A 21,582-nucleotide genomic window follows, 5' to 3' on the forward strand; every position below is an offset into this window, starting at 1 on the left:
ACGTGTGCATGGAACACTAGGACCCAGTACTCTTCCTGTCCTTTTATTACAATCCTAGAATCCCATCCTTGAGTTCCAGAAGGAGTGGCTAAATCCTAAAAGGGATCCTAACATTTCCACTTCTTCCTCAGTGTATTAAATCAAAAGGAAACCTCCCCACCCCCGAAAAAAGCCCCTTAAAAAAGCCACAAACAAAGTCACCAGGTTTAGTACATCCCAGGAGAAGCACCTTTACTAAACCACAGGAAACGAAACGTGCCAGGAATCTGACCAAATACACAAAGCAGCAGGTGAGATTCTGGAGAAGAATAACTCCCAATGGAACATAAATAGACCCCCTCGAAGTACATATATTTCACATGAGTGTGTACATACATATGTAATATATTAAAAGAAATTTGGTTTCTACCATGAGCAGTTACTCAGAAATAATAAATCAACATCTCGCCTGAGACAGGGAGGTGGGGGCGCTGCAGCCACGTCACAAACGGAGCGTGCACCTCGCCCCGCACACGCCTCCCCTCTGTACACTATGTATACTCGCTGCGCCGGGGGCTCCTCTCTGCCCCTCCCCCCGGCCCAGCAGATCCAGTGTTTCCAAACAAGGGAGCCACTGAAGGCAGGGGTCCGACTGGCGTCGGGAGCCCTCCGTGCAGAGCCCAGGAGGGGCAGCTGCGGGGTTGGGGAGGCAAACGCCCTAGGCAGAGACCCCTGCCTGGAGGCCACCTTGGCTCTGGGGTGTAGGGAAGTGCTCGGGACCCCAGCAGTGGCGCGGCAGCGCTCCCGGCTCTCAACAGGGAGCCTGCCTCTGGGGTCCGCCCAAGGCCCTCGAGACCTTTGTCGTTTGGCCAGGCTGGGCTGCTAGGATCAAATGGCTTTTGGGAAGGGAGTAGTTTTCAGACCCACTGGGACTCAGCCCTGTGTGAGTGTGAGAGTGTGTGTGTGTGTGTGGTTGCCCATGCCCACATTCACGCGTGTTTCAATGGAGGTCAGCAAGTTGCAAATGAGTGTTCTACAGGGGTGCACTCATATAGTGTCTGCTTTGGGGTCAGTTCTGAGTGTCCCCATGCCAAAGTGGATTTGTTCAGAAGATGCCAGCTGCCGGAGGCTAGAGATGCAGAGACAGGTACCCAGTGGGGGGTGCAGTCCTCCCAGGGCTTGGCACAGTGAAGTAATAACAACACAGAAGAAATGCACGGGAACCCTTTCCTCCTAAAACCCTTTCCTGGCACCACAGGCGCAGGGGGGAAGGTGCGTCAGTAGTTTTTCGGTTCAGGAGCCTCGGGTCCGGGACCAAGTCACACACAGCCGTACTCGTACCACACCGTATTCTGGTCCCCGGGCTCAGGGGACGCTGGCGTGCTCTTGGTGCTGCTCCCACGACTGTAGTCCTCGGGGGCCCGGCTGCCGTGGGGGGCCAGGTCGGGAGGCCTGCTTGAGCCCTTGGCGGGGAGGCCCTCGCTGGGGCCCTGCCCTGGGGCCCCGTCCCCCTCCGAGGGGCTGAGCCCCGTCCGGACAGGGATGATGGCGGCTGCCTCCCCCAGGTGGGAAGGTGCTGGGGGCTTAGTCCTGGCGGCCAGGGCCGCAGCAGGTGGGAAGTGCTGGAGCTGGGAGCTGCTGCTGCCGCTTCCAGCCGCAAGGGCTGGGGCCGTGGCCGACTGCTGCAGGGGAGCCAGCCTCTCCTCCTTCGGGGGGGCCAGGGAGAAGCGCCTCACGTCCAGTGGCCGGCTCCGGGGGCCGGGGCCCTGGCAGGAGCCACCAGCCTTTCCCACAAGTGGGGTCCGCTCCCGGGCCAGGCTGTGGGAGCCGGGGCTCTGCAAGCCGTGGCCACCTGTCTCTCTGCCCCCTGAGGAGTCGGGGCCCCCGGGCTCCTGTTTGCAGGCCTCCGGCCCGCTGGCCCGGAGGAGGTCGGCTGAGGCCAGGCTGAAGGCCCGGCTCAGGGATGCGCTCCGGCCGGCAGGGGCGTGGGCAGCGGGGGGCATGGTGGCCTGCCGGGGCCTGCCCAGGGACAGGCTCTGGGGGGGCTGCGCTGGCCTCTGGGGGGCACTGGGCGGGGCCTCGGCCTCAGCAGGTCTGAAGTTTGGCTTCACGTACTGCCCGGGCTTCAGCAGCTTCCCCTCAGAGGTAGTGACGGCCACCTTAACGGTGGGGGCCACAAGGCTGGTGGGCATTCTGGCCCCTTCTTTCCTGGCAGGTGGGCCTGGCTGGCCGCCGATGCCCGGGAGCTCACCGGCCTTTCTGAAGTAGTCGCTCAGCAGGTCATCCCGGCAACCGGGAGCATCCTAGAGAGGAGAGAGGAAGGCCTGAGTGGGAGCCGGGGGTCTGGAGAGCCCCCTCCCACCCAGGGTGACCCTATGCAGCCTGCAGGGCCAGGACCGAAGCTCCCCGCCTGGCCACTTGAAGGCCTAACATCCCTGCTGCACACAATGCCCCGGTCAGGATGGGGAGGAGGGGAGCGGGGCCGTTCACAGATGATCAGGGAGAGGCCCCAGCCGCCACTCAGTAGTCCCCCCGCCTCCCCCGATTCGACAAGCAAGAAAGCGGCTCTAGAGAGAAAATGACTCTGCCCAAGTCCCTTCCACGTTATAAAGCAGTCAGGCCAACTGCTGCCCTCTGTTTCCCATCTTTCCACCAAGCAGAGCAGGTGGCAACGTGCGGACTGGCAGGACTGGACCTTGGGGACGGCCCTCCTCGCTCAGACACACTGCAAAGGCTTTACTGCGGGCCAGAGAGAGCAAGAGGAACCAACCACACTCAGGACCTCACTGGCCCTCAGACCTTTCTCCTGATGAAAGAAAGCAGAGAGGCAGGCACAGGGGCAGGCGGGGGCGGTGGGAACCAGAGAGGCCGACCGTCCAGGAGAACAGGAAGGCGGCCCAGCCCTCTAGACTGTACCCGCTCCAGCGGCTGCCTCCCACCACCCGGCTGCCACCCCCGACCCCGGGAAACTGGTGTCCACCGCTGACCCCCTGGGGACCAAGCTCTAGGAACCTGCTCTGGTAACTCCAGCCTCCTGCCAGCACCTCCCAGCCTGGAGTCAATCGGAGGTTTCTCCAGAGGCTGATGATGCAACAAGGGGAAGCGAAGCAAGTTCACGCTGGAGATGAAAGTCAGGGGCTGAGAGCTGCTGTAATCAGACCCCAGCCTGCCTCGACCTGTCAGGGGGTGTCAGGCTGCAGGATGAGTCAGCAGCTCAGGAACCACCTGCCAACAACTCCTAGTCCCAGAAAACATCTGGATGCTCAACTTGACAGAGGTGCAACCTGCTGTTTCACACTAGCTTGAAACCACACTCTTGGGTGTGTGGACAGTAAGGTCCTGTGCCATCAATATCGAGATGGACAGGAACCATTTACTGAGAGCTCCCCTCATGCCACTGTGCTAGGAACCAGGGGCGTGGTGGCAGAAAACTCATTTAATTCTGAAAGCAACCTCGAAAAGTTATTTAAGGGTGTATTAAAATAACCTTTAATCGGTAAGAAAATTGAAGTCATGGAGGTCACACACCTAGAACCTAGGGCTGACACGGGGGGGGGGCTGTTTTCTGCACCCTGGCTCTTTTCTGCACACTTCGAACTTCTTTGACACCTACCTGCAGCAGGAGGGCACTCAGGGAGCCCACCTCACTGTCCCCCTCCCCACCGCCCCTTAGCACCACAGCACTCAGGGAGGGGAGGCCTGCTCGGGAGAGGGTGGGGGTGTCGGGGATGTGGGGATAGTGAGGCTGGGCGCCTTGAGCAAATAGGAGGGGCTGGGGGGCGGCTCTCAGCCGTTCTCAGTCTGTGGCTGCTTTCCCGCTGAAGTGGCAGAGCTGAGGAGTTGCAAGAGAAACCGCCTGGTCTGGAAGCCTAAAATATTTATTAGCTGGCCCTTTATAGAAAAAACTCGCTGCCTTCTGCTAGTGACAGCTCAGGGGCAGTGGGTACTCAGAGCTCTGATACAAAACCCAGCGTGAGATCCTAACCCTGCAAGTGGCGTCCTGGCCAGCAGCGGGTGCACCCCATCCCCGCCCTCCGCACCGGCACCAAGTTCTGCCCGCTGGCTTCACAGGTGGGGAAAATGCCTAGGAGGCCTGGGGATGTGCCAGCCACCGGGTATCCCTCCCCGTCCAAGCAGCCCAGCCCCGAGGCCGCACCACCCCTGCCCCATCCCTTCCAGTGACTTTGCTGCTACGGGCCACTCACGGGGGATGGGGAGCCCCGGTTGCTCTCCTCCAGGAACTCCTCCAGGGTGACCATCTCGCTACTTGGGGAGGCGGAGCAGGGCCGCACCCCGCCATGGGGCAGGGCGGCACCCCTCTTCTGGACACCCTCCTGGGGGAGAGGCCCGTTCCGGGGTGGGGGGTACTCATGGCGGCCAAGGGCGGGGCGCCCTGGGGTGCTGGCAGGGACCGTGTCCCTGCTGGGGATCAGGTCTTCACTGCTGAAGCTCTCGGACCTGCGGTGGAGCTGGTCGGAGGAACCTGGGGTCAGGACGGGCGACACAGAGAAACACGTGTTAAGCCTTCTCTCCCCGCCTCCCACCTCTGGTGGGCTCACTTAACACACAAAGGACCCCACCCGAGCACCCAGGACGCTCTTCTCCCAGGCTGGGATTTTGGAGGTTCAGGACCCACCCTCCAGTGCTTAGCATTCAGAACAAAATAACTTGAGATAAGGGCGGAAAGCTTTGCTTAAGTTTAAATCAGTAACAGCTGTAAGGCACCGCGCTCATGAGCCTGTCCATTCACACGCGCGGGGGTTGCTGGTTCAGCACCTGCTACAAGCCAGGTGGCCTTTAGAGGCTGGTCATGTGGACGCTAAGAAGTACACAAGTTTTATGGCCTCGGGACGGCAAAGTTCTTTCCAGATTTATTCATTAAGACAGACTGTATTCTGTACCATAAAATGAATTTAAGAGAACATAAAAGAAGCAAAGCCATCTATCCGCTCTGTTCCTGACCACAGGGGAACGAAACTACTTTTCGGTCCCCATTCTAAGGATGAAGTAACTTGGATTCAGAGGATGGGTGACTCGCCCGGGTGCCCAGGGCCTGCCGTGGGGGTGAAGGGATTTGAATCCCAATCCATGTGAACTCTCGGCCTGCACTCATTGAAATTGTGTGATGTGGCCTAGGAACACCAATGAAGAATGCGTGCACGATCCTGATAACTATATTTTGGGTTTTTTTTTTTTTTTGGCCACGGCTGCAGTATGGGGAAACTGCCGGGCCAGGGATGGAACCCACGCCACAGCTGTAACCAGAGACACAGCAGTGAAAACACTTAGCCCTTGACCCTCTGAGCCACCAGGGAACTCCAGTAATTGTCTTTCTAAAATTACAAATACAAGCTCAGAGCCAAAGATCCACTTACACTGAAAAGTGCCCGGAAGGAAAGGTCAGCTTACCTTTCAGGTTAAGAGGTGAGCTGTCGCTGGATGCATTTCTACTGCTCTCCAAGCTCCCTGGCCTGGACGCTGAAAAGAAACATCAACATTTAACCTAAAGGGCAACGACTGAGAAAAATCATGGAACAAAATAACTGTGCTGAAGTTAAGCCAGGTGCCCCCAGGAAGGGCGGCCTGCAGTATTTTTTTAAAATTAGATCTAAGGCTGTAGCTTAAAACAAGTTTGTTCATGATGGAAATCTCATGCAGAACTCAAAAGGTCGACCAAAAAAGAAAGGGGCTGCTCTGGCTAAGCCAAGGGTAGAGGTGTCCAACCCGTCACTGCGCAGAGCTTCTGGAACATTCGTGAAAACCCCCTGCCTAGACCACAACAGTGTGGCTTGGTCAGGGCGGAGCCAGGAAGCGGCAGTATGTGCACGTGTGTGCAGGGAGCAAGTGCCTGGGTGCAGGGAGGCTTGGGTTCCCTGGTCCTGGGAGTGGGAGCTGGACCCTCAGGAGGAGAGGGCGCGCTGGCTTTCCCTGGCTGTTTGCTGTCCTCCCGCTCATGCGTCTTAAACTCACATCTGCCTCAAAGGGAAAAACTGACCTTTAGGCGAAGAAGCACTGGAGGGAACTAGCCCTCCTGGCTGCCGTGTGCACCCAGGGAGCGTGTCTGCAGCAGCTCTTGGCTCAGAGGGTGAGCATCAGGCACAGGAAGGGTGACCCCCGCCCCATGCGAAGGGCAGGTGGTGCCTTCCAGGCCCACCTCTCCCTGTCTCCTCCTCCAGCCCAGCAGCATGGGCCTCAGCAGCCCCATATCAGTGTTTGTCCTGCTGGACCAGCAGCCCCTGGGGGACAGGGACTGTGTCCCTGTCATCTCTGCATCCTCCTAGCACACAGCTGGTGTTGGGCTGACTGCACTGGGAACAGGGGACGCACTGCCGACCACCCCCCCCCCCACCCAAAGCAAGCTTGCTCTTGTTTGACTGGGTCTTTAGGGCACTCGGTTCCCAAGTGCTGGGCGTGTTCTCTGCAAATAGCAGGCATCTGGAAAACGCTTGTTAGCTAACGGGGTTGGGGACGAGCCAAAAAGCACATGGTTTTCGTGTATGGTAAAAAAGCAGAATAAGTCTTCTGAGAAGGGAATAGTTGAAATTTTTAAAAAGTGCACATCTCTCTTTAAAAAGGAAATTTCACTAAAAGAAAATCATGATACATACAAATCAACGGGCCCCCAAGGCACTTTTGTTTATCTAAGTAATGCATCAAAAACTCCTTTCCTGGAGTTCCCACTGTGGCTCAGTGGGTTATGAACCTGACTAGTGTCCTTGAGGATGCGGGTTCGATCCTTGGCCTCGCTCAATGGGTTAAGGATCCCGTGTCCCTGTGAGCTGTAGTGTGTAGGTTGCAGATGAGGCTTGGATCCCACGTTGCTGTGGCTGTTGCAGGCCACCAGCTGTGGGTCTGACTGGACCTCTAGCCTGAGAACCCCCAGATGCCATGGATGCGGCCCTAAAAGGATGAAAAGAAAAAAATCTTTCCCTTCTTTTTCCTAGCTAAGAGAAGCTCAAGGCATCAAAATACTTAAGAAGAAAACCCTTCTGGTCAGCTGACAAGCAGAAAGCCGGCTGCTCAGGTTTAGCAAAGGCTGCAGGCAGGAGATCCCTCCTGCTGGGTTGTCTATCATTCAACATCAAGCCAAAAGGGCTCCCTTGTGTCAAACCATTTCATTGCAGAGTGGGTCTTTAATGCATCTAGGTTGGAAATCTCTGTGTTTGCATCCTAAATCTTTTTAGACAACAGATAGGGGAGGAGATGATGCCAGCTCCTACACGGAGCACTTGGGAAGGAAACTGAAGCCAATGTAAACTTTCTGAGTTTTTCTTTTTTTAATTATCTTCCTACCCCTTTAGGGTTTTTGTCTTGCAAAAACTTAAAACAACACAAAGCCACTTTTAATTTTTGAGAAGGTTGGTATAATTCCCAGTTTCCCGTTGGCAGAAATGCACAATATGCCTAAATCAAACGGCAAGTGCTTCTAACAGTTTCTAAGACGAAATACAGCTCGGAGCTCCCCTGGGCAACTAAAATCCAAGTGAAGACAGTCAGAGATCTTTCCATAATCAATGCTCCCTGTGGGGTCACCAGAACTTCCTGGCATATACAGGAGGGTGCTTTAAAACAAGGGGCGATAAAGCCTCTAGTAGTGGGATGTTTGATAAGAAGTGACTTCCCCGTCACTGGAGGTATGTAAGCAGAAGTCACATGCACAGGTTGCTGGGGAGGGCAAGGAAGGAGCTTGGAGGAACTGTGGGCCCCATTCCCACTCGGCACATCAACTCCACTTTCACTTGTTTTGTGTGCTGGACTATCCACCCAGGGCCTGGCAGGAAGGAAACTGGGAGCAAGTCGAGAGTCCAGGTCCGTCGCGCTGACCACTCACCGTACTGCCTATGGTGAGCGAACTCGAGCTCCAGGGACGGCTCGCAGAGGCTGTCGTCGGAATTATAGCCTGTGGCGAAGAGAAGGCTGATGAGTCGGGTTCTGGAACAGCTACAGGGAAACTGGGGCCCGCTGCCAGGCGGCCACCTCTGAACCTGGCCTGGCCCGAGTCACGGCAGCATCCAGCTCCGGGAAGCGAGGGAGTGGAGTGTGGACCGAGCCTCTTCCACCCCCGCCCCTGTTTCTTCTGCTGGCACAGCTCTCGCACTCCCGGCTCCTAGTTTGCTTTGACTTTAAACCCCATTTCGGCCGGGGCGGTGACCGGGACGGGAAGACCAAAGCAGCGATCGGACCTCAGGACAACACAGCAAGAGGAGCTGAGTGTTCAGGGCCCTGGGAGCCCCTGCCAACCTCCCAGGTCAGGCCGTGCCAGTGATTCTGGTGTGAGGGCCACACCATCTCCAGGTGGCAGGAGGAAAGAACCGGCACCTGAGCATGAGGCTGACTCCCTGGGCACCAGCGGCTCCTAAACAGAAACAGGCCGGGAATCTACAGGCCACTGTCAACTGCCCTTTCCCTGAGGACTCAAATGCCTGTGCCCCACACCTGCCAGCTTCTCTCTGACAGCGGACCCCAGGTCCCCTCCAAAATGACGACAGGGTCTCCGCTCCCCGCCCCCAATTCCTATTGGAAAAATGCTGGTGGTGAGATATGCCCAAACTTAGGCAGATCCAACTGCTTCCTCTGCAGGTTAACTGTCTCCGTGAGGAGATGAGGGCAAGGCTCCTTGGCTCAGTGCAGGCAGGAGAGGACGAGCTGTGTGTCCCCCCAAGCGCCTCACCCCAAGCAGAGGGTTAATTAAAACCTGCTGCTTTGACTGCAACAATGCAAGTGTGGCTACTGATAGGTAGATGACTGGTGGTTAAACCTGGCTAATCATCCGACTTTTCTGGAAAACTTAAAAAAAAAGATGAAATCTTATTTAGGAAAAGTATATTTGTATGGGTCCTTTGACCTGGTAAACCGACATCAAGGAATCAAGTCTGAGGACTGGCTGGTTGACTCTAATACCATTTTAATTACTATGGGCCCACAGAAATAAATGAGAAAGGTCTCCATGATACATGGCTAAATAAAAAAAAAAATCAAGGTGCGTATAATTTTTTTTTTTTTACAAAAAGAAGCACTGAAGGTATATGTAAGAAACTAAGAAAAAGGAGTTCCCATCGTGGCTCAGCAAAAACGAATCTGACTAGCATCCACGAGGACACAGGTTCCATCCCTGGCCTTGCTCAAAAACAAAACAAAACAAACAAACAAACAACTAAAAAAAAAAAGGGAGGGGGGTTTATCCACAGGGTGATTTTGGAGTGGGGGGGAAAGGGAGAGATGTGAGACTTAGAAAATCTAAGTATGCCCTTTTACATAATTTAGCTTTTTTTTTTTTTAATTTCTTTTTGCGGCTACACCTGCGGCACATGGGTTCCCAGGCTATGGGTTGAATCAGAGACATAGCTGCCGGGCTACACCACAGCCACAGCAATGCGGGATCTGAGCCATGTCTGTGACCTACACCACAGCTCACAGCAATGCTGGATCCTTAACCACTGGGTAGGGCCAGGGATCAAACCCACATCCTCATGGATACTAGCTGGGCTCTTAACCTGCTGAGCCACAATGGGAACTCCAACTTAGCTTTTACATCATGTAAATATTTTATGTATTAAAAAGCACAGGATTAATTTAAAAAGAAAAACTCTAAAACTGAAAAACAAAACCAAATAAACCTTACGGTCTATCAAATTGCTAACATAATCACACAAGAAAAAAAAAAATTCCAGTAAACTCTGAATGTAAACTTCTGTGCATCCTTAGTGAGATATAATCTCATAACTACAAAGAAAGCAAACATCATACAGTGATTGTATTGTTAGTGGCAGTATTGGTATTATAATTTTTTTAACTGTTATGGCGTTATCTTTGGAAAAATAAGTAAATGTTTCAGAAGACAAGGCCTCTGTGTAAGAAAAGTAGAATGAGTGTGAAATCAAAGAAAAAAATCCCTGAAATGTTAAATCTGAATTGGAAATACTGACATGAGCTCATCGTATCTCTGTGTCCTTTCTTTACTGACAGGGTCTAGAAGTACTGACATCTCGGGTAGTGCCCGGATCTTATAAATTCTGCTCTAAAAGGATTTAGATTTACTTCAAGAAATGCCAACTCTAAGAGAGACTTCCTTTTCTTTCTTTTTTTTTTCTTTTTCTTTTTCAAGCCACATCTGTGGCATATGGAAGTTCCCAGGCTAGGGGTCAATCAGAGCTGTAGCTGCCGGTCTACACCACAGCCACAGTACTATGGGATCCGAGCCGCGTCTGCGATCTATAGCTCAAGGCAGTGCTGGATCCTTAACCCAGTGAACGAGGCCAGGGATCGAACCCGAGTCCTCATGGATACAAGACGGGTTCATTACCTACCGCTGAGCATAACAGGAACGCCAGGGTTTCCATTTTGAAGGTGGTTATACACCGGCGGGCAGGCAGTAAATGCCCAGACCATGCGGACTGGGCTGCCGGGGAACTGTCGAGGGCAGTGCTGGGCTTACAGTGGGATGAACCCTCATGCAAGCATCTGAATGGCCAGGAGGCTTGGGCTCTGGTTCAGGATGGGATCCGGGCTCAGACAGCCTGTGGGTGAGCCTGGGGGGCTGGACCTTGACCCACAGAGACCTCGGGGACTGCAGAAGAGGAGAAGCTGTTCCTGGCTGCACCCCAGAGCCCAGAACCCAGGGGCGACTGAGGACTGTGGACAACAGACACCCTTGCCATGCCCGGCTCAGAGCACGCCTGTCCCGGCCAGCACACGGCGCAGCTGCGCCGACAGCCGGCACAAGTGACGGCACCGGCAGCATCCAGCCAGCAGTGGGGAGAACTGCCCAGCTGCCCTGCGCCCACTCCACTCACCTTCTCCCCAGGGAAGTGTTTCCCATGTGTAAGCAGTGGGACAAAGGCAGGGGACCCTGCCCGTCTTCACTTTGCTTGTCAGCCCAAGGTTGTACCTACCCTGGTTTCAAGAGCCAAGACGGTGGTGTTATGGCAAATAATAACCACTTCTTGGTCTTCAATTTCTAACCTCCTAGAGGCAATCACTTTTAGGTTTTGGATAGTTTCGTATCTCTGAATTATCAAGGGAATGTCCGTTCTGTTGGCATATTTCAAATTATGCAAAAATTAATTATAAAAAATTAAAGCTTTGGGCTTTATCTTGTCCTGTTTGCATATTTTACATTTCCAAGTGCTCCCCCCACCCCCATCGGCTCTTTTTGTAGCACCTGTTCTTGTCTCACGGGTAGAACAGCTCTGTTTATCTCCTGACCACATGAATGACAGGCATCGTCTAGCTTTTATCGCCATGCTCTCATCTGCCTCTCACACTGGTTTTGGCTTCTGCTTCTGGACACTTTCCTCGGGATCCACGGGCTTCGCCTGCCATGATCTGACGGAGCTGGGAATTTCTTAAGCTAATCAGGTGACTCCAAGAATGTCTTAATCTCACATCTAAAGAGATGTGCACGGCTACCGGCAACCCGGGAGAACTTGGTTTGTAAATCCTTCCCCCCAACCCCCTTGTTTTCCATTTGAGACACTTGTCCTCCACTTAGAAACCACCCTTCAGTTCAGAGACCCTCCCGCTCCTGTGTCCTCCCCAGAGACTAAACCTCCAGACCTCTCTCCCAAGCTGGGCTGAGGAAGGCTGTCTGCTTTAGTGCAAACTCTGGCTCACCTCCCTTCTGGAGCTGCCTGATGCTGCCAAGTCCCCAACAGTGGTGTGGGAGTGGGGCCTGGGGCGTTCCCACTAGCGGCTTGGAGTCAGGCCTCTAGGTGGTGAAGTTGTCTGCCCAGAGTCACCCACCCGGCTACTGGCAGGGCCGAGGTCTGAACCCGTGTCTGTGACACCAGAGCTTGTCTGCCCACAGCTCAACCACTTCTCAGCCTGAGACCCCGCCTAACCCCCGAGAGCCTGCGGTCTTTAGGAAGGACCCTGAGCCCCAGATGCTCAGCCTTCTTGGTTCTGGAAGGACCCACGACTCACCTTTGGTGCGGCCTGGGTGCCGGGAGATGGGGGTGGAGCTGGAAGGGGTTGTGTTGATGGCTGAGGTCGAACAGGGCCGGGGGCCCAGCTCCACGGGCCAGAGCTTCACGGCTGGGTCGGCAGAGGCGTCCTTGCGGTCAAGGCTGCCTCTGTGCGGGGACCCTCGCTTTGGCTTTAGGTCCCCAGGGCCTGGGGCAGAGAAGGACATTGAGAAACGGGGCTGCAGAATCCTATGCTCAGGCTGGGCTACCACGCAGAAGCCTAGAAGCAGGGGCAGCAGGGCACACAGACCACAGGGACAAAAGCTGAGCCGCCCGCTTCCCGGGCTGTGGTTTAAACAGGAGGGCCCTGGCGACAGGCCTGCGTCAGAGGCCGCGAGAGGCTGGCGGCCCTGGCTCCAGTGATGGGCCATCCTGCGAGCCCTGAAAGGCCGGGAGAAGATAAAGGAAGCCCTCCAGAGGAGCCACAAAATGTTGGTAAAAGTCCATACTAACAACAGGGCACACCTGCCATGTATCATCCCCGTATATAACTCAAATCCTCGCTTTTAAAAGATCCTGGCGGATGTCTGCTCAGGATCCCTCGGACCTGAGGCCCAGGTCCTGAAGGCCCAGGACATGTCTGGCCAACTGGCCTCACTGACAACCTGACAAAACTTACTGTTACCTTAACAGTCAGAAGCCCTTAATCTCTACATGGCGAGACGACTGCAAGGATTTTCACCTCGCATCCTGTGCTCTTCTGCAATCTCTACATTTTCTACCACGAAGACAAACCCTTGTCAAAGTTAAACAAAAGCCCATATAAAAACATTTTTTCAAAAAGTCTCTACTTAATAGGAGGAAAGGGGCTGGGCTCTCTAAATAGAAGACAAAAATTACTGCAGGTGGAGCTCCTCTCAGCATCGAGACAAGGACGTTTCACACCATGTCTCACTCCCAGCATCTCGAGGCTGCAGACCCAGCGCCACGTCCACTGTCAGGACCTCGGCGCCTCTCCACCCTCTTCCAAGGACCGAGAACACCTGACCCGCCTGCCCCCTCAAGGTGTGGACTCACTGGGACGCTTTGAGCGCGCAAACCTTAGGACTTGAAATCCAGGTAAAATTTGGATTTCTGAAAGGTAACCTTGATGAGAAGCAAGATTCAAGTCTGGTGGGATGAACGGGACAGACATCCAGCAGGTGAGGTTAACATGAGGAGCAGAGGGGAGGCGGAGATGACCAAGCCGTTAGAACGTACAGCAGAGAGACAGCACGGTTCCCACAGCATGCTTGGAGGACAGGCCTCAGGGGGCCAGGACCACGGCAGCCCAGGGCTCTCAAGGTGAAGCCAGCGCCTTGTCAGCTGACTTCAACCCCTTAATGCTTAGGTATTCTTTTCTGGAGTTACCTTGTTTTTTATGGTACTGCTTTTCCATTTACAGTACAGGCAATAATGATCCTGCCTTTTCAAATAAGTGAAAGTGGAAATGGTGAGTCAATTCAAGGAGAAACATGTCAGCAATCAGACAGGCGCTATCAGGATGTAGCCAAAATCATGAAGATGGTACACGAATGACTGGTGACAGAAAAAAACCGCAGTAGCTAAAGGCCTCTATCGACCAGCCTTTCCCCTGCTCTGGGCACGACTGGCGTGCTGATGTCTTTTGTCCACTGCTGCTTTCACGTCAGCATCCGAGATGTCAGAGGACCACAGCCCAGATCTAAAACTTCATTCTGGGCTGGACTCTGCCTGGGCAATATTGATGCAATTAGTCAAAGGGCTTGAATGGAGCAATAAATCCTTCAAAACACAGAACGGCCCTGAAAAGGGCCTCATGGGCAAAAGCCAACAATGTGGAGCTCTGACAGAGAGAAGGAGAAAGGGCAGTGGTTTTAAATTTAGCTGCTGAAAAACAAGTCTTCAAAAACAACAACAGCAACGAACCTCCCTCGACAGAGGCTGTACGTTTTAGGAAGCATAGCGACAACTGACCAGTTCTGCTTTGCACGCGGGCGTGACATAAGCCTGCAGGTGTGAGGGGGGGCAGCACACGGCCACTGGACTTACTCAGCACCGACATCCTGGCCCAAGGACCTGTGCACGGATGTCCCGAGGCTCCCTTACAACTGTGCTGTGCTGGAGAAAACGGTCCAGAGGGTGTGACAACTCATCTTCTCTTTGGAAATCAGAATCCACGCTGGCTACTTTAAGTCTGGCTTGGAATGGGGTCAGGAGGAGGGGTCCGCTAGGGTCGTCTGGCCTTTAGGTACTGTTTGTTTTTTTTGTTTTTTGATTTTTTTTTCTTTCTCGTTTGAGTTTCAGAGATGGAGGAGGGTACACGATGAAGACACATGCTAAAGGGAAAGGATTAGAAGTCTCCCATTTCTGGAAAAGGGAGAGGCTCGAGAGGAGAGGATGGGATGTCAGGGGAAGACCAGAACCGCAGGCGTTTAGAGAGAGCCGGGTGGGCCGCTGGAGACTTGTCTTTGTCTTTGCTTTTGCTTCTCAAAAAGGGACTCTTTTTGCGCTGAGCTGCTAAATCGTTACCCCCGGGATAACCCAAGAGAGAAAGGAGAAAAAAAAAACACACATATAAATGAAATGAATAAAAATCACACACGACCCTAGATTAGTTCCATGTACTTAGGAAATTGGAATCCCGTGCAGCCCAGGAAAGATGGAAACTAGAGCCACAGCAAGACCGGAACCAGGACTCAGTGAATCATTTATGCTCTGCCTCAATTTAATTAATTCAGAGGCATCTGGCTGCCCAAGCTTTACTTACTCAGCACGTGAAGAGAATTACATACAGCTCAAGGAGCCAATGACTGAGACTATTTTTCAATTTCAGTGTGTTAAATTATGAAGTAAGAATGTTTACTAATTTAGGGACCTGGCTTATCTGACTGCTCCATTTGAATGACCGACTCCCTGACGATGCGGCACACATGCTGCTCTTGTTCCTGTTCAAAGACCTTGGGAACAATACTTTCCTGGCCGGCTGCACTGAGAGTCTCTCTTGTACATCCGAAAATAACCTCTTTTGGTAGGAGGAGCTTAACACCAACGAAAATACCTCTTTTTCATACCCCCAACCCCTCCACACCAAGAACTATTATGTCCTTTTAGATAGCTTACGTATCCTCTAAATTATAGTCTTATCAGAGTGGACGACTGGTCTTTTAGACTGTGTCATACAGAAACAGAACCGATTCACCGAATTTCTGATTTAGAATTAAATTGGATCCCGGAATCTCCGCTATTTCTTCCTCCACAGCCCCACCTGGTGGCCGACGCTCATGCCGCAGGATAACGGACTAGCTTTATGGGAGGCTGGGGTGCACGGCTCTGCCGGGGCCCTGCTCAGGCAGCATGTTTGTGCAGCTTTAACTGCAGGCGGTGCACGTGTGGTGAACAGCTCAGGTTCCAGAGTCGAAAGACCCGTGTTTGAATCCCAGCTCTACCACATATTATACTGGCATGTGTTTCACTGTGTCGAGCCTCACTTTCTCAGCTCTAAAATGGGGATAATTCATTCTGCCTACCTCACAGGGGCACGAGGACTAAATGAGGCAGATGAAGTAAATTGGCTAAAAAGGTGCCGAGCCCCAAGAAATGCCTGGCTGTTGTTATTAATATTTATCATTGACTTGTTCCTTCACGGACTGATGCAACTATTTTTTCCCCTCTGATTGTTTTCCTGACTCAATTAGGCTGATTATAGTTAACTAAGTCACATTTTTGGGAGGCTGCACCTGTGGCACATGGAAGTCCCAGGGCCAGAGATGGAACCTGCGTCCCTGCAGTGACCTGAGCCACAGCAGTGACATGCTGGATCCTTAATCCTCTGAGTGGCCAGAGAACTCCTAAGCCAAGTTACGAAGTGGCAAATGTAAAAATATTTAAAAGGATATATGAGAACCTGAGGCCACAGAATCCCTCTAGATGAAAACAAATGTTAAGCTTCATTATCGTTTACCTGCACAAAAGCCCTTTACCTAATCTGTCCTCCTGTAAAGAATGGGAGTGGAAGCATCGGTCCCCAAGCAATGTGTGCAAATGCACGCTTTCTTCTGTGCATTTAAAAGTGACACAGCAGCACTCGAAGTGGTGAACGTCGCCTCCCAAAACCCTTGTGCTCATGTCACACTCAGAGGGTGGCTGGTCACAGGCTCTTAGTGCTGCAATGTCAACTCCTACTGCCGAGAGTGCACGGGTCTCAGACATAGGTCTGATCTTCAGAAAGTTCTGGTGTCCTTCATAAAAATTTAAATTATTCAGGGTGCAGGTTTGGCATAAATAATCCATGAAATGGTATTTAAAAGTAAAATTTTAAAGTATTTAAAGATTATTTAAATTAAAAAAATAAAATCCAATGATGTTGAACGTAGCTGCTATATTTAATCGATTCTAAGATGCACATTTCTCCTGCTATCTTAACATCGCTGAAACCAGGGTACAGCATCACCAGCGGGGCCAGATGGAACCGTGACGGAACTGTCACCGCCCCAACCAATGTTGTGCTCCCATTTTCCTTTTATGTGTGCACACTAGAATCTGTCTAATTAAGTCTTTTAGAAGAGTTATGCACCAAGAGTATAATACAAACCCTAAGTGACACAGTGCTGCATCATCTGACTGCCTGTGGTATACAAAGGAATGGTGCAGCTTGTATTTGACGAAATAAAGCACATTCAACTAGAAATCCATTTCAGAACCTCTGGCAACCTCCGAATGACAGCCCTCATGGAAGGGTACACCAGATGCCCTGGCTGGTGGGACTTAAGGCCAGGTCAGGCTGGAAGAGAAAACCTGACCGCCCTTCCCAGAGATTAAAAGATCGGAGCCCCACACAGACTTGCTGAAGACACAAACACGGCACATTGCCTCTGCAATGCACGTGGGCTCTCCCATGTGCCTAACTCTAAAACGGGCACGTCTCTAGCGACTGCATGGTTATCAGCTTCGGCTCGAGCCCCTCTCACTGTCTATAGGATTCGTGATGCTTTTCACCTGATGTGGGTTTATTATTTTCTGGGTTATTAACACACCTAAGGAGGCAGACGTGTGTGCACACAGCACACCCCCTTCACGCTCCTACACTCCCGTGCGCACAATCTCACGCCGCCTCCTTCTAACCACCCAATGAGCGGGTGCCCAGGAGCACCCCCTGCAGCCAGGCCGGCGCGCCTACCTTTTCCCAGGGGCCCATTGTGGGCATCATGCTCATCTGCACAGCTGGAGCCCGACGGGGTGGACTCGGGATTCTCGGGCTGAGATCTGAGAGGCTGAGAAGCGGGTGTCGAGGTGGGGTCCGGGGACTCCAGCTGCGGGGGCGGGCTGTCTGTGGTTGACTTCACTCGGTCTCTGGAACCCTCCTTCTTTGGTTTGATGAGTTTGACTAAGGCTTTGGCTCCAATCCAGTGGTTTTTCCTAGGGAGAAGTGGATTTTTGTAGGACACAACCCACCCGCAGGTCACGGGGTGCCCTAACATGGGCTGGGGTTTCCGTCGCCAGCCTGGGAAGTGGGCCATTAACGTGGGGTTTGGAATGACAGGTTCTTCACCACCGCCACGACCAGGGCACCTGGGGCTCGGGAGGCAGCACGCGACGCTCAGGCTCAGGCTCAGGGCTGGCAGGCGTGTGCACCTGGGCAGCCCTCCACACCAGCCTCTTGGAAAAACAGACCTGCAGGACCCCACTACCCTGCTTATCTCCGGGAAGTAAAGGAACCACCGCTCTGCTCATGTGATCAGCTGGCGGGCAATTTTTCTGCCCAAATGCCCTTTTCGGGAACAGTGTCCCATTTCTCCAAGTTCTCTGCTAAAGGTCACACTAAGTGAAATGAGCTGGAATTCCTTGACCACTCCTGGCACCGAGGAGTCTGGCGAGGCGGCAGAGGGTGGGACAGGGTGGGCCGTGGGAATTAAAAACAGTGCATTTCACGAGTAAGCGGAGGCTTCTGCTCTAATGAAAAAGACAGCCACACCCGGGTTCTAATCCTGCGTTGAACAGCACTGGGTTTACACAAGTCACACTCTATCTCCTCATCTGGGTCCCCACTTCTCCATCTGCCAAAGAGAAGCCCGAGACGGAGGTTCTGAAATCACGGTCCTGTGATTTCAACAGAGGCCCTGAAGGATGCACACTGATTCGGACTTCGAGGCTGGGCTGGGACGGGCCTGGTGCCCAGGCCCAGGGGAAGTGTTGCCGGGCAGAGGCCGGCAATCTCGGGGGATCCTGCCAGCCCTGCGTCCACTGCCCTCGGGAGAAGGGAACGTGTCTCTGAAGCCACCCTGGGGTTCGGTGAGTCCACAGGAGTTTGTCTAAGGCCAAGAGGTTCCCCTGTTTGAAGACACGGGTGCCGGGCCTGGTGTCCTGTCGAAGCTTCCTTCCCTGCATCATCCGCACAGCGCGGAGCCCTGGCTTCCTTCCTAGAAAGTGAGGCCTCTAAGGTCAGAGGCCCAGGCTTCTCGCTGTCAAGAAGCCGCCAAGGTTCCACCCACACTGGGGACCTTGCCGAGTTTCCCGTGAAGGGATCACTGGAAAAGGGGCAGCTTCCAGAACGGCTAGGCCCGACCCCCGGCACCCTCTCTGCTCCCAGCCCCCTTGGCTAGACACCTGTGATCTGCTCTTCTGTCCTCACCGCCGTCCTGCTCGGCCCTAAGCTTTGGGCATTTTCTTGGCCGAGTCTGTGCAAACTCAGAGAGCAGGCACCAAGCTGCCAAGAGGACCGTGCTTTTCCACCCCCTGGTAAATCTTGAGACAGAAGCTGATGAGGCAACCCTTCCGTCCCGCTTTAATGGCTCCCAAAGCACTGCCTCCTTCCCCTCCTAAAGGGCTTGTGGCTCAGTTAAGCCTGGGTCTCCTCAGGGTCAGTGGCATTGGCCACCCCTCACAGGACAAGCTGGAGCACCGAGGACCGGGCTGAAAGGAACTCCACAGGCTTCCTGTGTGGGAGGGTTGTGCACACCAAAGACCTGCCACGGGGAAGACGGGCCTGCACGCTGGGCGCCGTTCCAGAAGGCTGCAGTGTTCACCCTGAGTGTGGCAAAGGGAGGTTCTTCTGTTCTGTGGGGAAGTCCCTGACGCTTAAATCAACTCACTTCTTTGGAGCAGGATCATAGAACTTGTACTGATCCATGATTTTTTCTTCCAGTTTTTCCTTATGTCTCCGTAAGGCATTTAACTTGTCTCTGGAAACAGAGGGAAAAGACAGTCAAGGCAGTCTGAAGTCAAATACAGGAATTCACTCAGCAGCATGGCCTGGGACCTGGCCCGGCAGGGGCTGGCGTTTTGGGGGGACATGGACATCCTGGTGCGGGTGACACTGTGATCACCCAGTCGGGGATATGTGAACGGCAGCGTCCGACTCGGGACCAGGAAGTGCTAAGGAGACCTGCTAAAGCACCTAGGCTCTAGCGGAGAATGAACTCAAGGAAGCAGCTCCCTATTCATCTGGAACCTCAAGCGCGGATGCCAGGACTTTCCGGCCAAGCCATTCAGGGTGCTGGACACCCCATCAGACTCAGGGCAGCTTCCAGGGGCACATATCAACAACACCCTGGTGACGGGGAGAGGTCTGCCCTCAGGGAGGGAGATGAGCACCGAGGCGGAAAAAGGCATCGCAGCAAAATCTGACCTCTGAGCTGGGCCCATCGCAATGCTCGGTTTCCGATAAAAACCTCTGTGGGAACCAACTCAAAGGTTTGCAGGGGCTAGAAAAGATAAGGAGTAAAGCGGACCTGGAGAGACCGGGGGCGGGGGGGCACCGCGGCACCACTGAGCCACCCCAGTGGACGGCTGCCCCGTGGGGGGTGGGGGAGAATCGACTCATTTTTCCAGAGAAGCCAGAGGCTCAGATTGCAAAGCGAAAGTCTCCGGATTTCTAAAGGTTGGAAACCAGTTTATGGTTTCTTGAAGGACCAAAGAGACACCTCTTGAATCCTGGGCTGCCAGACGGCACCTCTGCGTGTGGAGAGGGAGATTCTGGCCTTCCTGAGACGAAGGGGAGGCTCTGTCTCATCTCAGGGAGTCACACAGGCGGTGGACTGCATGCAACACTGTCCATAGGGCCCCCAACTCCCGCCCCCTCCAGCCTCTCACCACCTGCGTCATCCACACAGCGCGGAGCCCTGGCTTCCTTCCTGGAAAGTGAGGCCACGAGGCCAGAGGTCTGGGTTTCTTGCTGTCAAGAGACTGCCAAGCAAGGTTCCACCCAAACTGGGGACCTTCCCGAGTTTTCCGTGAAGGAAGCACATGAAAAGGGGCAGCTTTGAGAACCGCTGGGCCCCTGACCCCCAACCCCTCTGCTGTCAGCCCCCTTGGCTAGACACCTGCGATCTGTTCTCCTGTCCTCACAGCCATCCTGCTCAGCCTTAAGATTCGGGTGTTTTGTGGCTGAGTTTGGCCCCAGAGATGCTTGCAAACACAGCGAGCAGGCACCGCGCCCCTCCGAGCACCCAGAACTGGGCTCTGCTCAGAGCCGCCCCCGGGAAACATGCCAAGGCTGGCCCTCTGCAGACGCTCTCTAATGCAGAACTAACATCGACTCACCCCCCGGGTTCTGGGCTCCCGCTCTTCTGGTCTAGCACCTGCCTGGCGCCTGCTGCCAATTACTACCAGCGGGATTACAGGGGCCAACTTCAGGCCAGAGACATTTCTACCCCAAATTACAGTGCGGATTTCAAGGTAACCCATCTTTTGTAGGTGGCGAGCCACCTCTAGGTGAGCAGATAAAGGTGGAGAATAATGAAGGAGCATGGTTACAGCAGAGCTGGGGCAGCGCCGCCTCTGCCGTGACCACGTCCCACCGCCAGCCTGTCTCCTCTGGCCTTCCCCACCCCGGCCAGGCCCGACCGAGAGGAAGGATGGTCCAACCACCACAGCAGAGTGGCGACCACCTCCCCACCCACCCCCGTCACGGATCCACACATGCTTTCTGGATTAATCCACTTCCAAACCACAAGGTTCCCAGGACCAGGCTCTTCCTCTTGAGCGCCTCTCCGGCATCTGCCTGGGGCATGCTAGACCTGCATCCCTTCACGCTTCCCGATGAGTCCCAACTGGTGAGCCAGGCACAGGGGGTGCCCCTCCAGCCTCCGCCTTACGTGAGCCCTGCGCCCAGAAGCCCTGCCCGCTCCACCTTCGCGTCGCCCCATCCACCCTGCCTTCCTCCAACCCTGCCCCAGCAGCAGAACCCCGACTCCTCCTCTCCCCGCTCCGTGTGGCTCCTCAACCTCTGCCCGGTAGGGACACAGCTCTGCTCACATCCCCCTGCTGGTTCCTGGTGACCAGGCCACGGTGCACCTTGCGGGGCCCACTTCATGCAGAGCTGGCATGAAGGAACGCAGATGGCAGCGCGCCGGTCAGCCGCCCTCCTGGCCATCAGGGAAAACAGACACGAGTGGTGGAAGGACACCGGTTACGGCACCTGCGCTCAGCCTTCGGTTTCGAGGCTTTCCCCGAGATACGCTTTGTCAGCACCGTTGCATTTTTAGAAGAAGGGCACTTAATTCTAACAGCCGACTAGGAAGCTTCTGGCGGTGGGCAGTGCCTTTGAAAGGCAAACGAAAGCCAACCGCCCTCACTCGCAGAAACCCAGAACCCCTCCAGCAAAACGGAGCGGAGGCGGCGCTGGTAAGCTGGTTGCCGCCCCCACCCCCACAGGATGCCCACCGGCCCCAGGGCTGCTCTT

General features: G+C 54.2%; 1 protein-coding gene across 13 annotated transcripts in view; it reads right to left on the reverse strand.

Moving 5' to 3' along the window:
* Nucleotides 1–205: 205 nt before the first annotated feature.
* CCDC88C (coiled-coil domain containing 88C) overlaps nt 206–21,582 on the reverse strand; it is a 129,047-nt gene continuing 107,670 nt past the window's right edge. For 6 of the 13 annotated variants that reach the window (XM_084970006.1, XM_084970012.1, XM_084970005.1 and 3 more), the window contains 7 exons: nt 18,992–19,081; nt 17,080–17,318; nt 11,902–12,090; nt 7,811–7,879; nt 5,389–5,457; nt 4,185–4,462; nt 206–2,282 (listed from right to left, as the gene is read on the reverse strand). In XM_084970006.1, the coding sequence (XP_084826132.1) occupies nt 1,299–2,282; nt 4,185–4,462; nt 5,389–5,457; nt 7,811–7,879; nt 11,902–12,090; nt 17,080–17,318; nt 18,992–19,081 (1,918 nt within the window). In that variant the 3' untranslated portion in view covers nt 206–1,298. Of the gene's footprint in view, nt 2,283–4,184; nt 4,463–5,388; nt 5,458–7,810; nt 9,333–9,378; nt 12,091–14,157; nt 14,421–17,079; nt 17,319–18,991; nt 19,082–21,582 lie in introns of those variants that run through there. The other 7 variants (XM_084970011.1, XM_084970009.1, XM_084970015.1 and 4 more) reach the window with 3 other exon arrangements.

Source organism: Sus scrofa, chromosome 7 (assembly GCF_054392235.1).
Source record: "Sus scrofa isolate SSC_HxYL_T2T_F1_AM1 chromosome 7, Sscrofa_HxYL_maternal_Yorkshire_Landrace_v2.0, whole genome shotgun sequence".
NCBI classification, from domain to species: Eukaryota; Metazoa; Chordata; class Mammalia; order Artiodactyla; family Suidae; genus Sus; species Sus scrofa.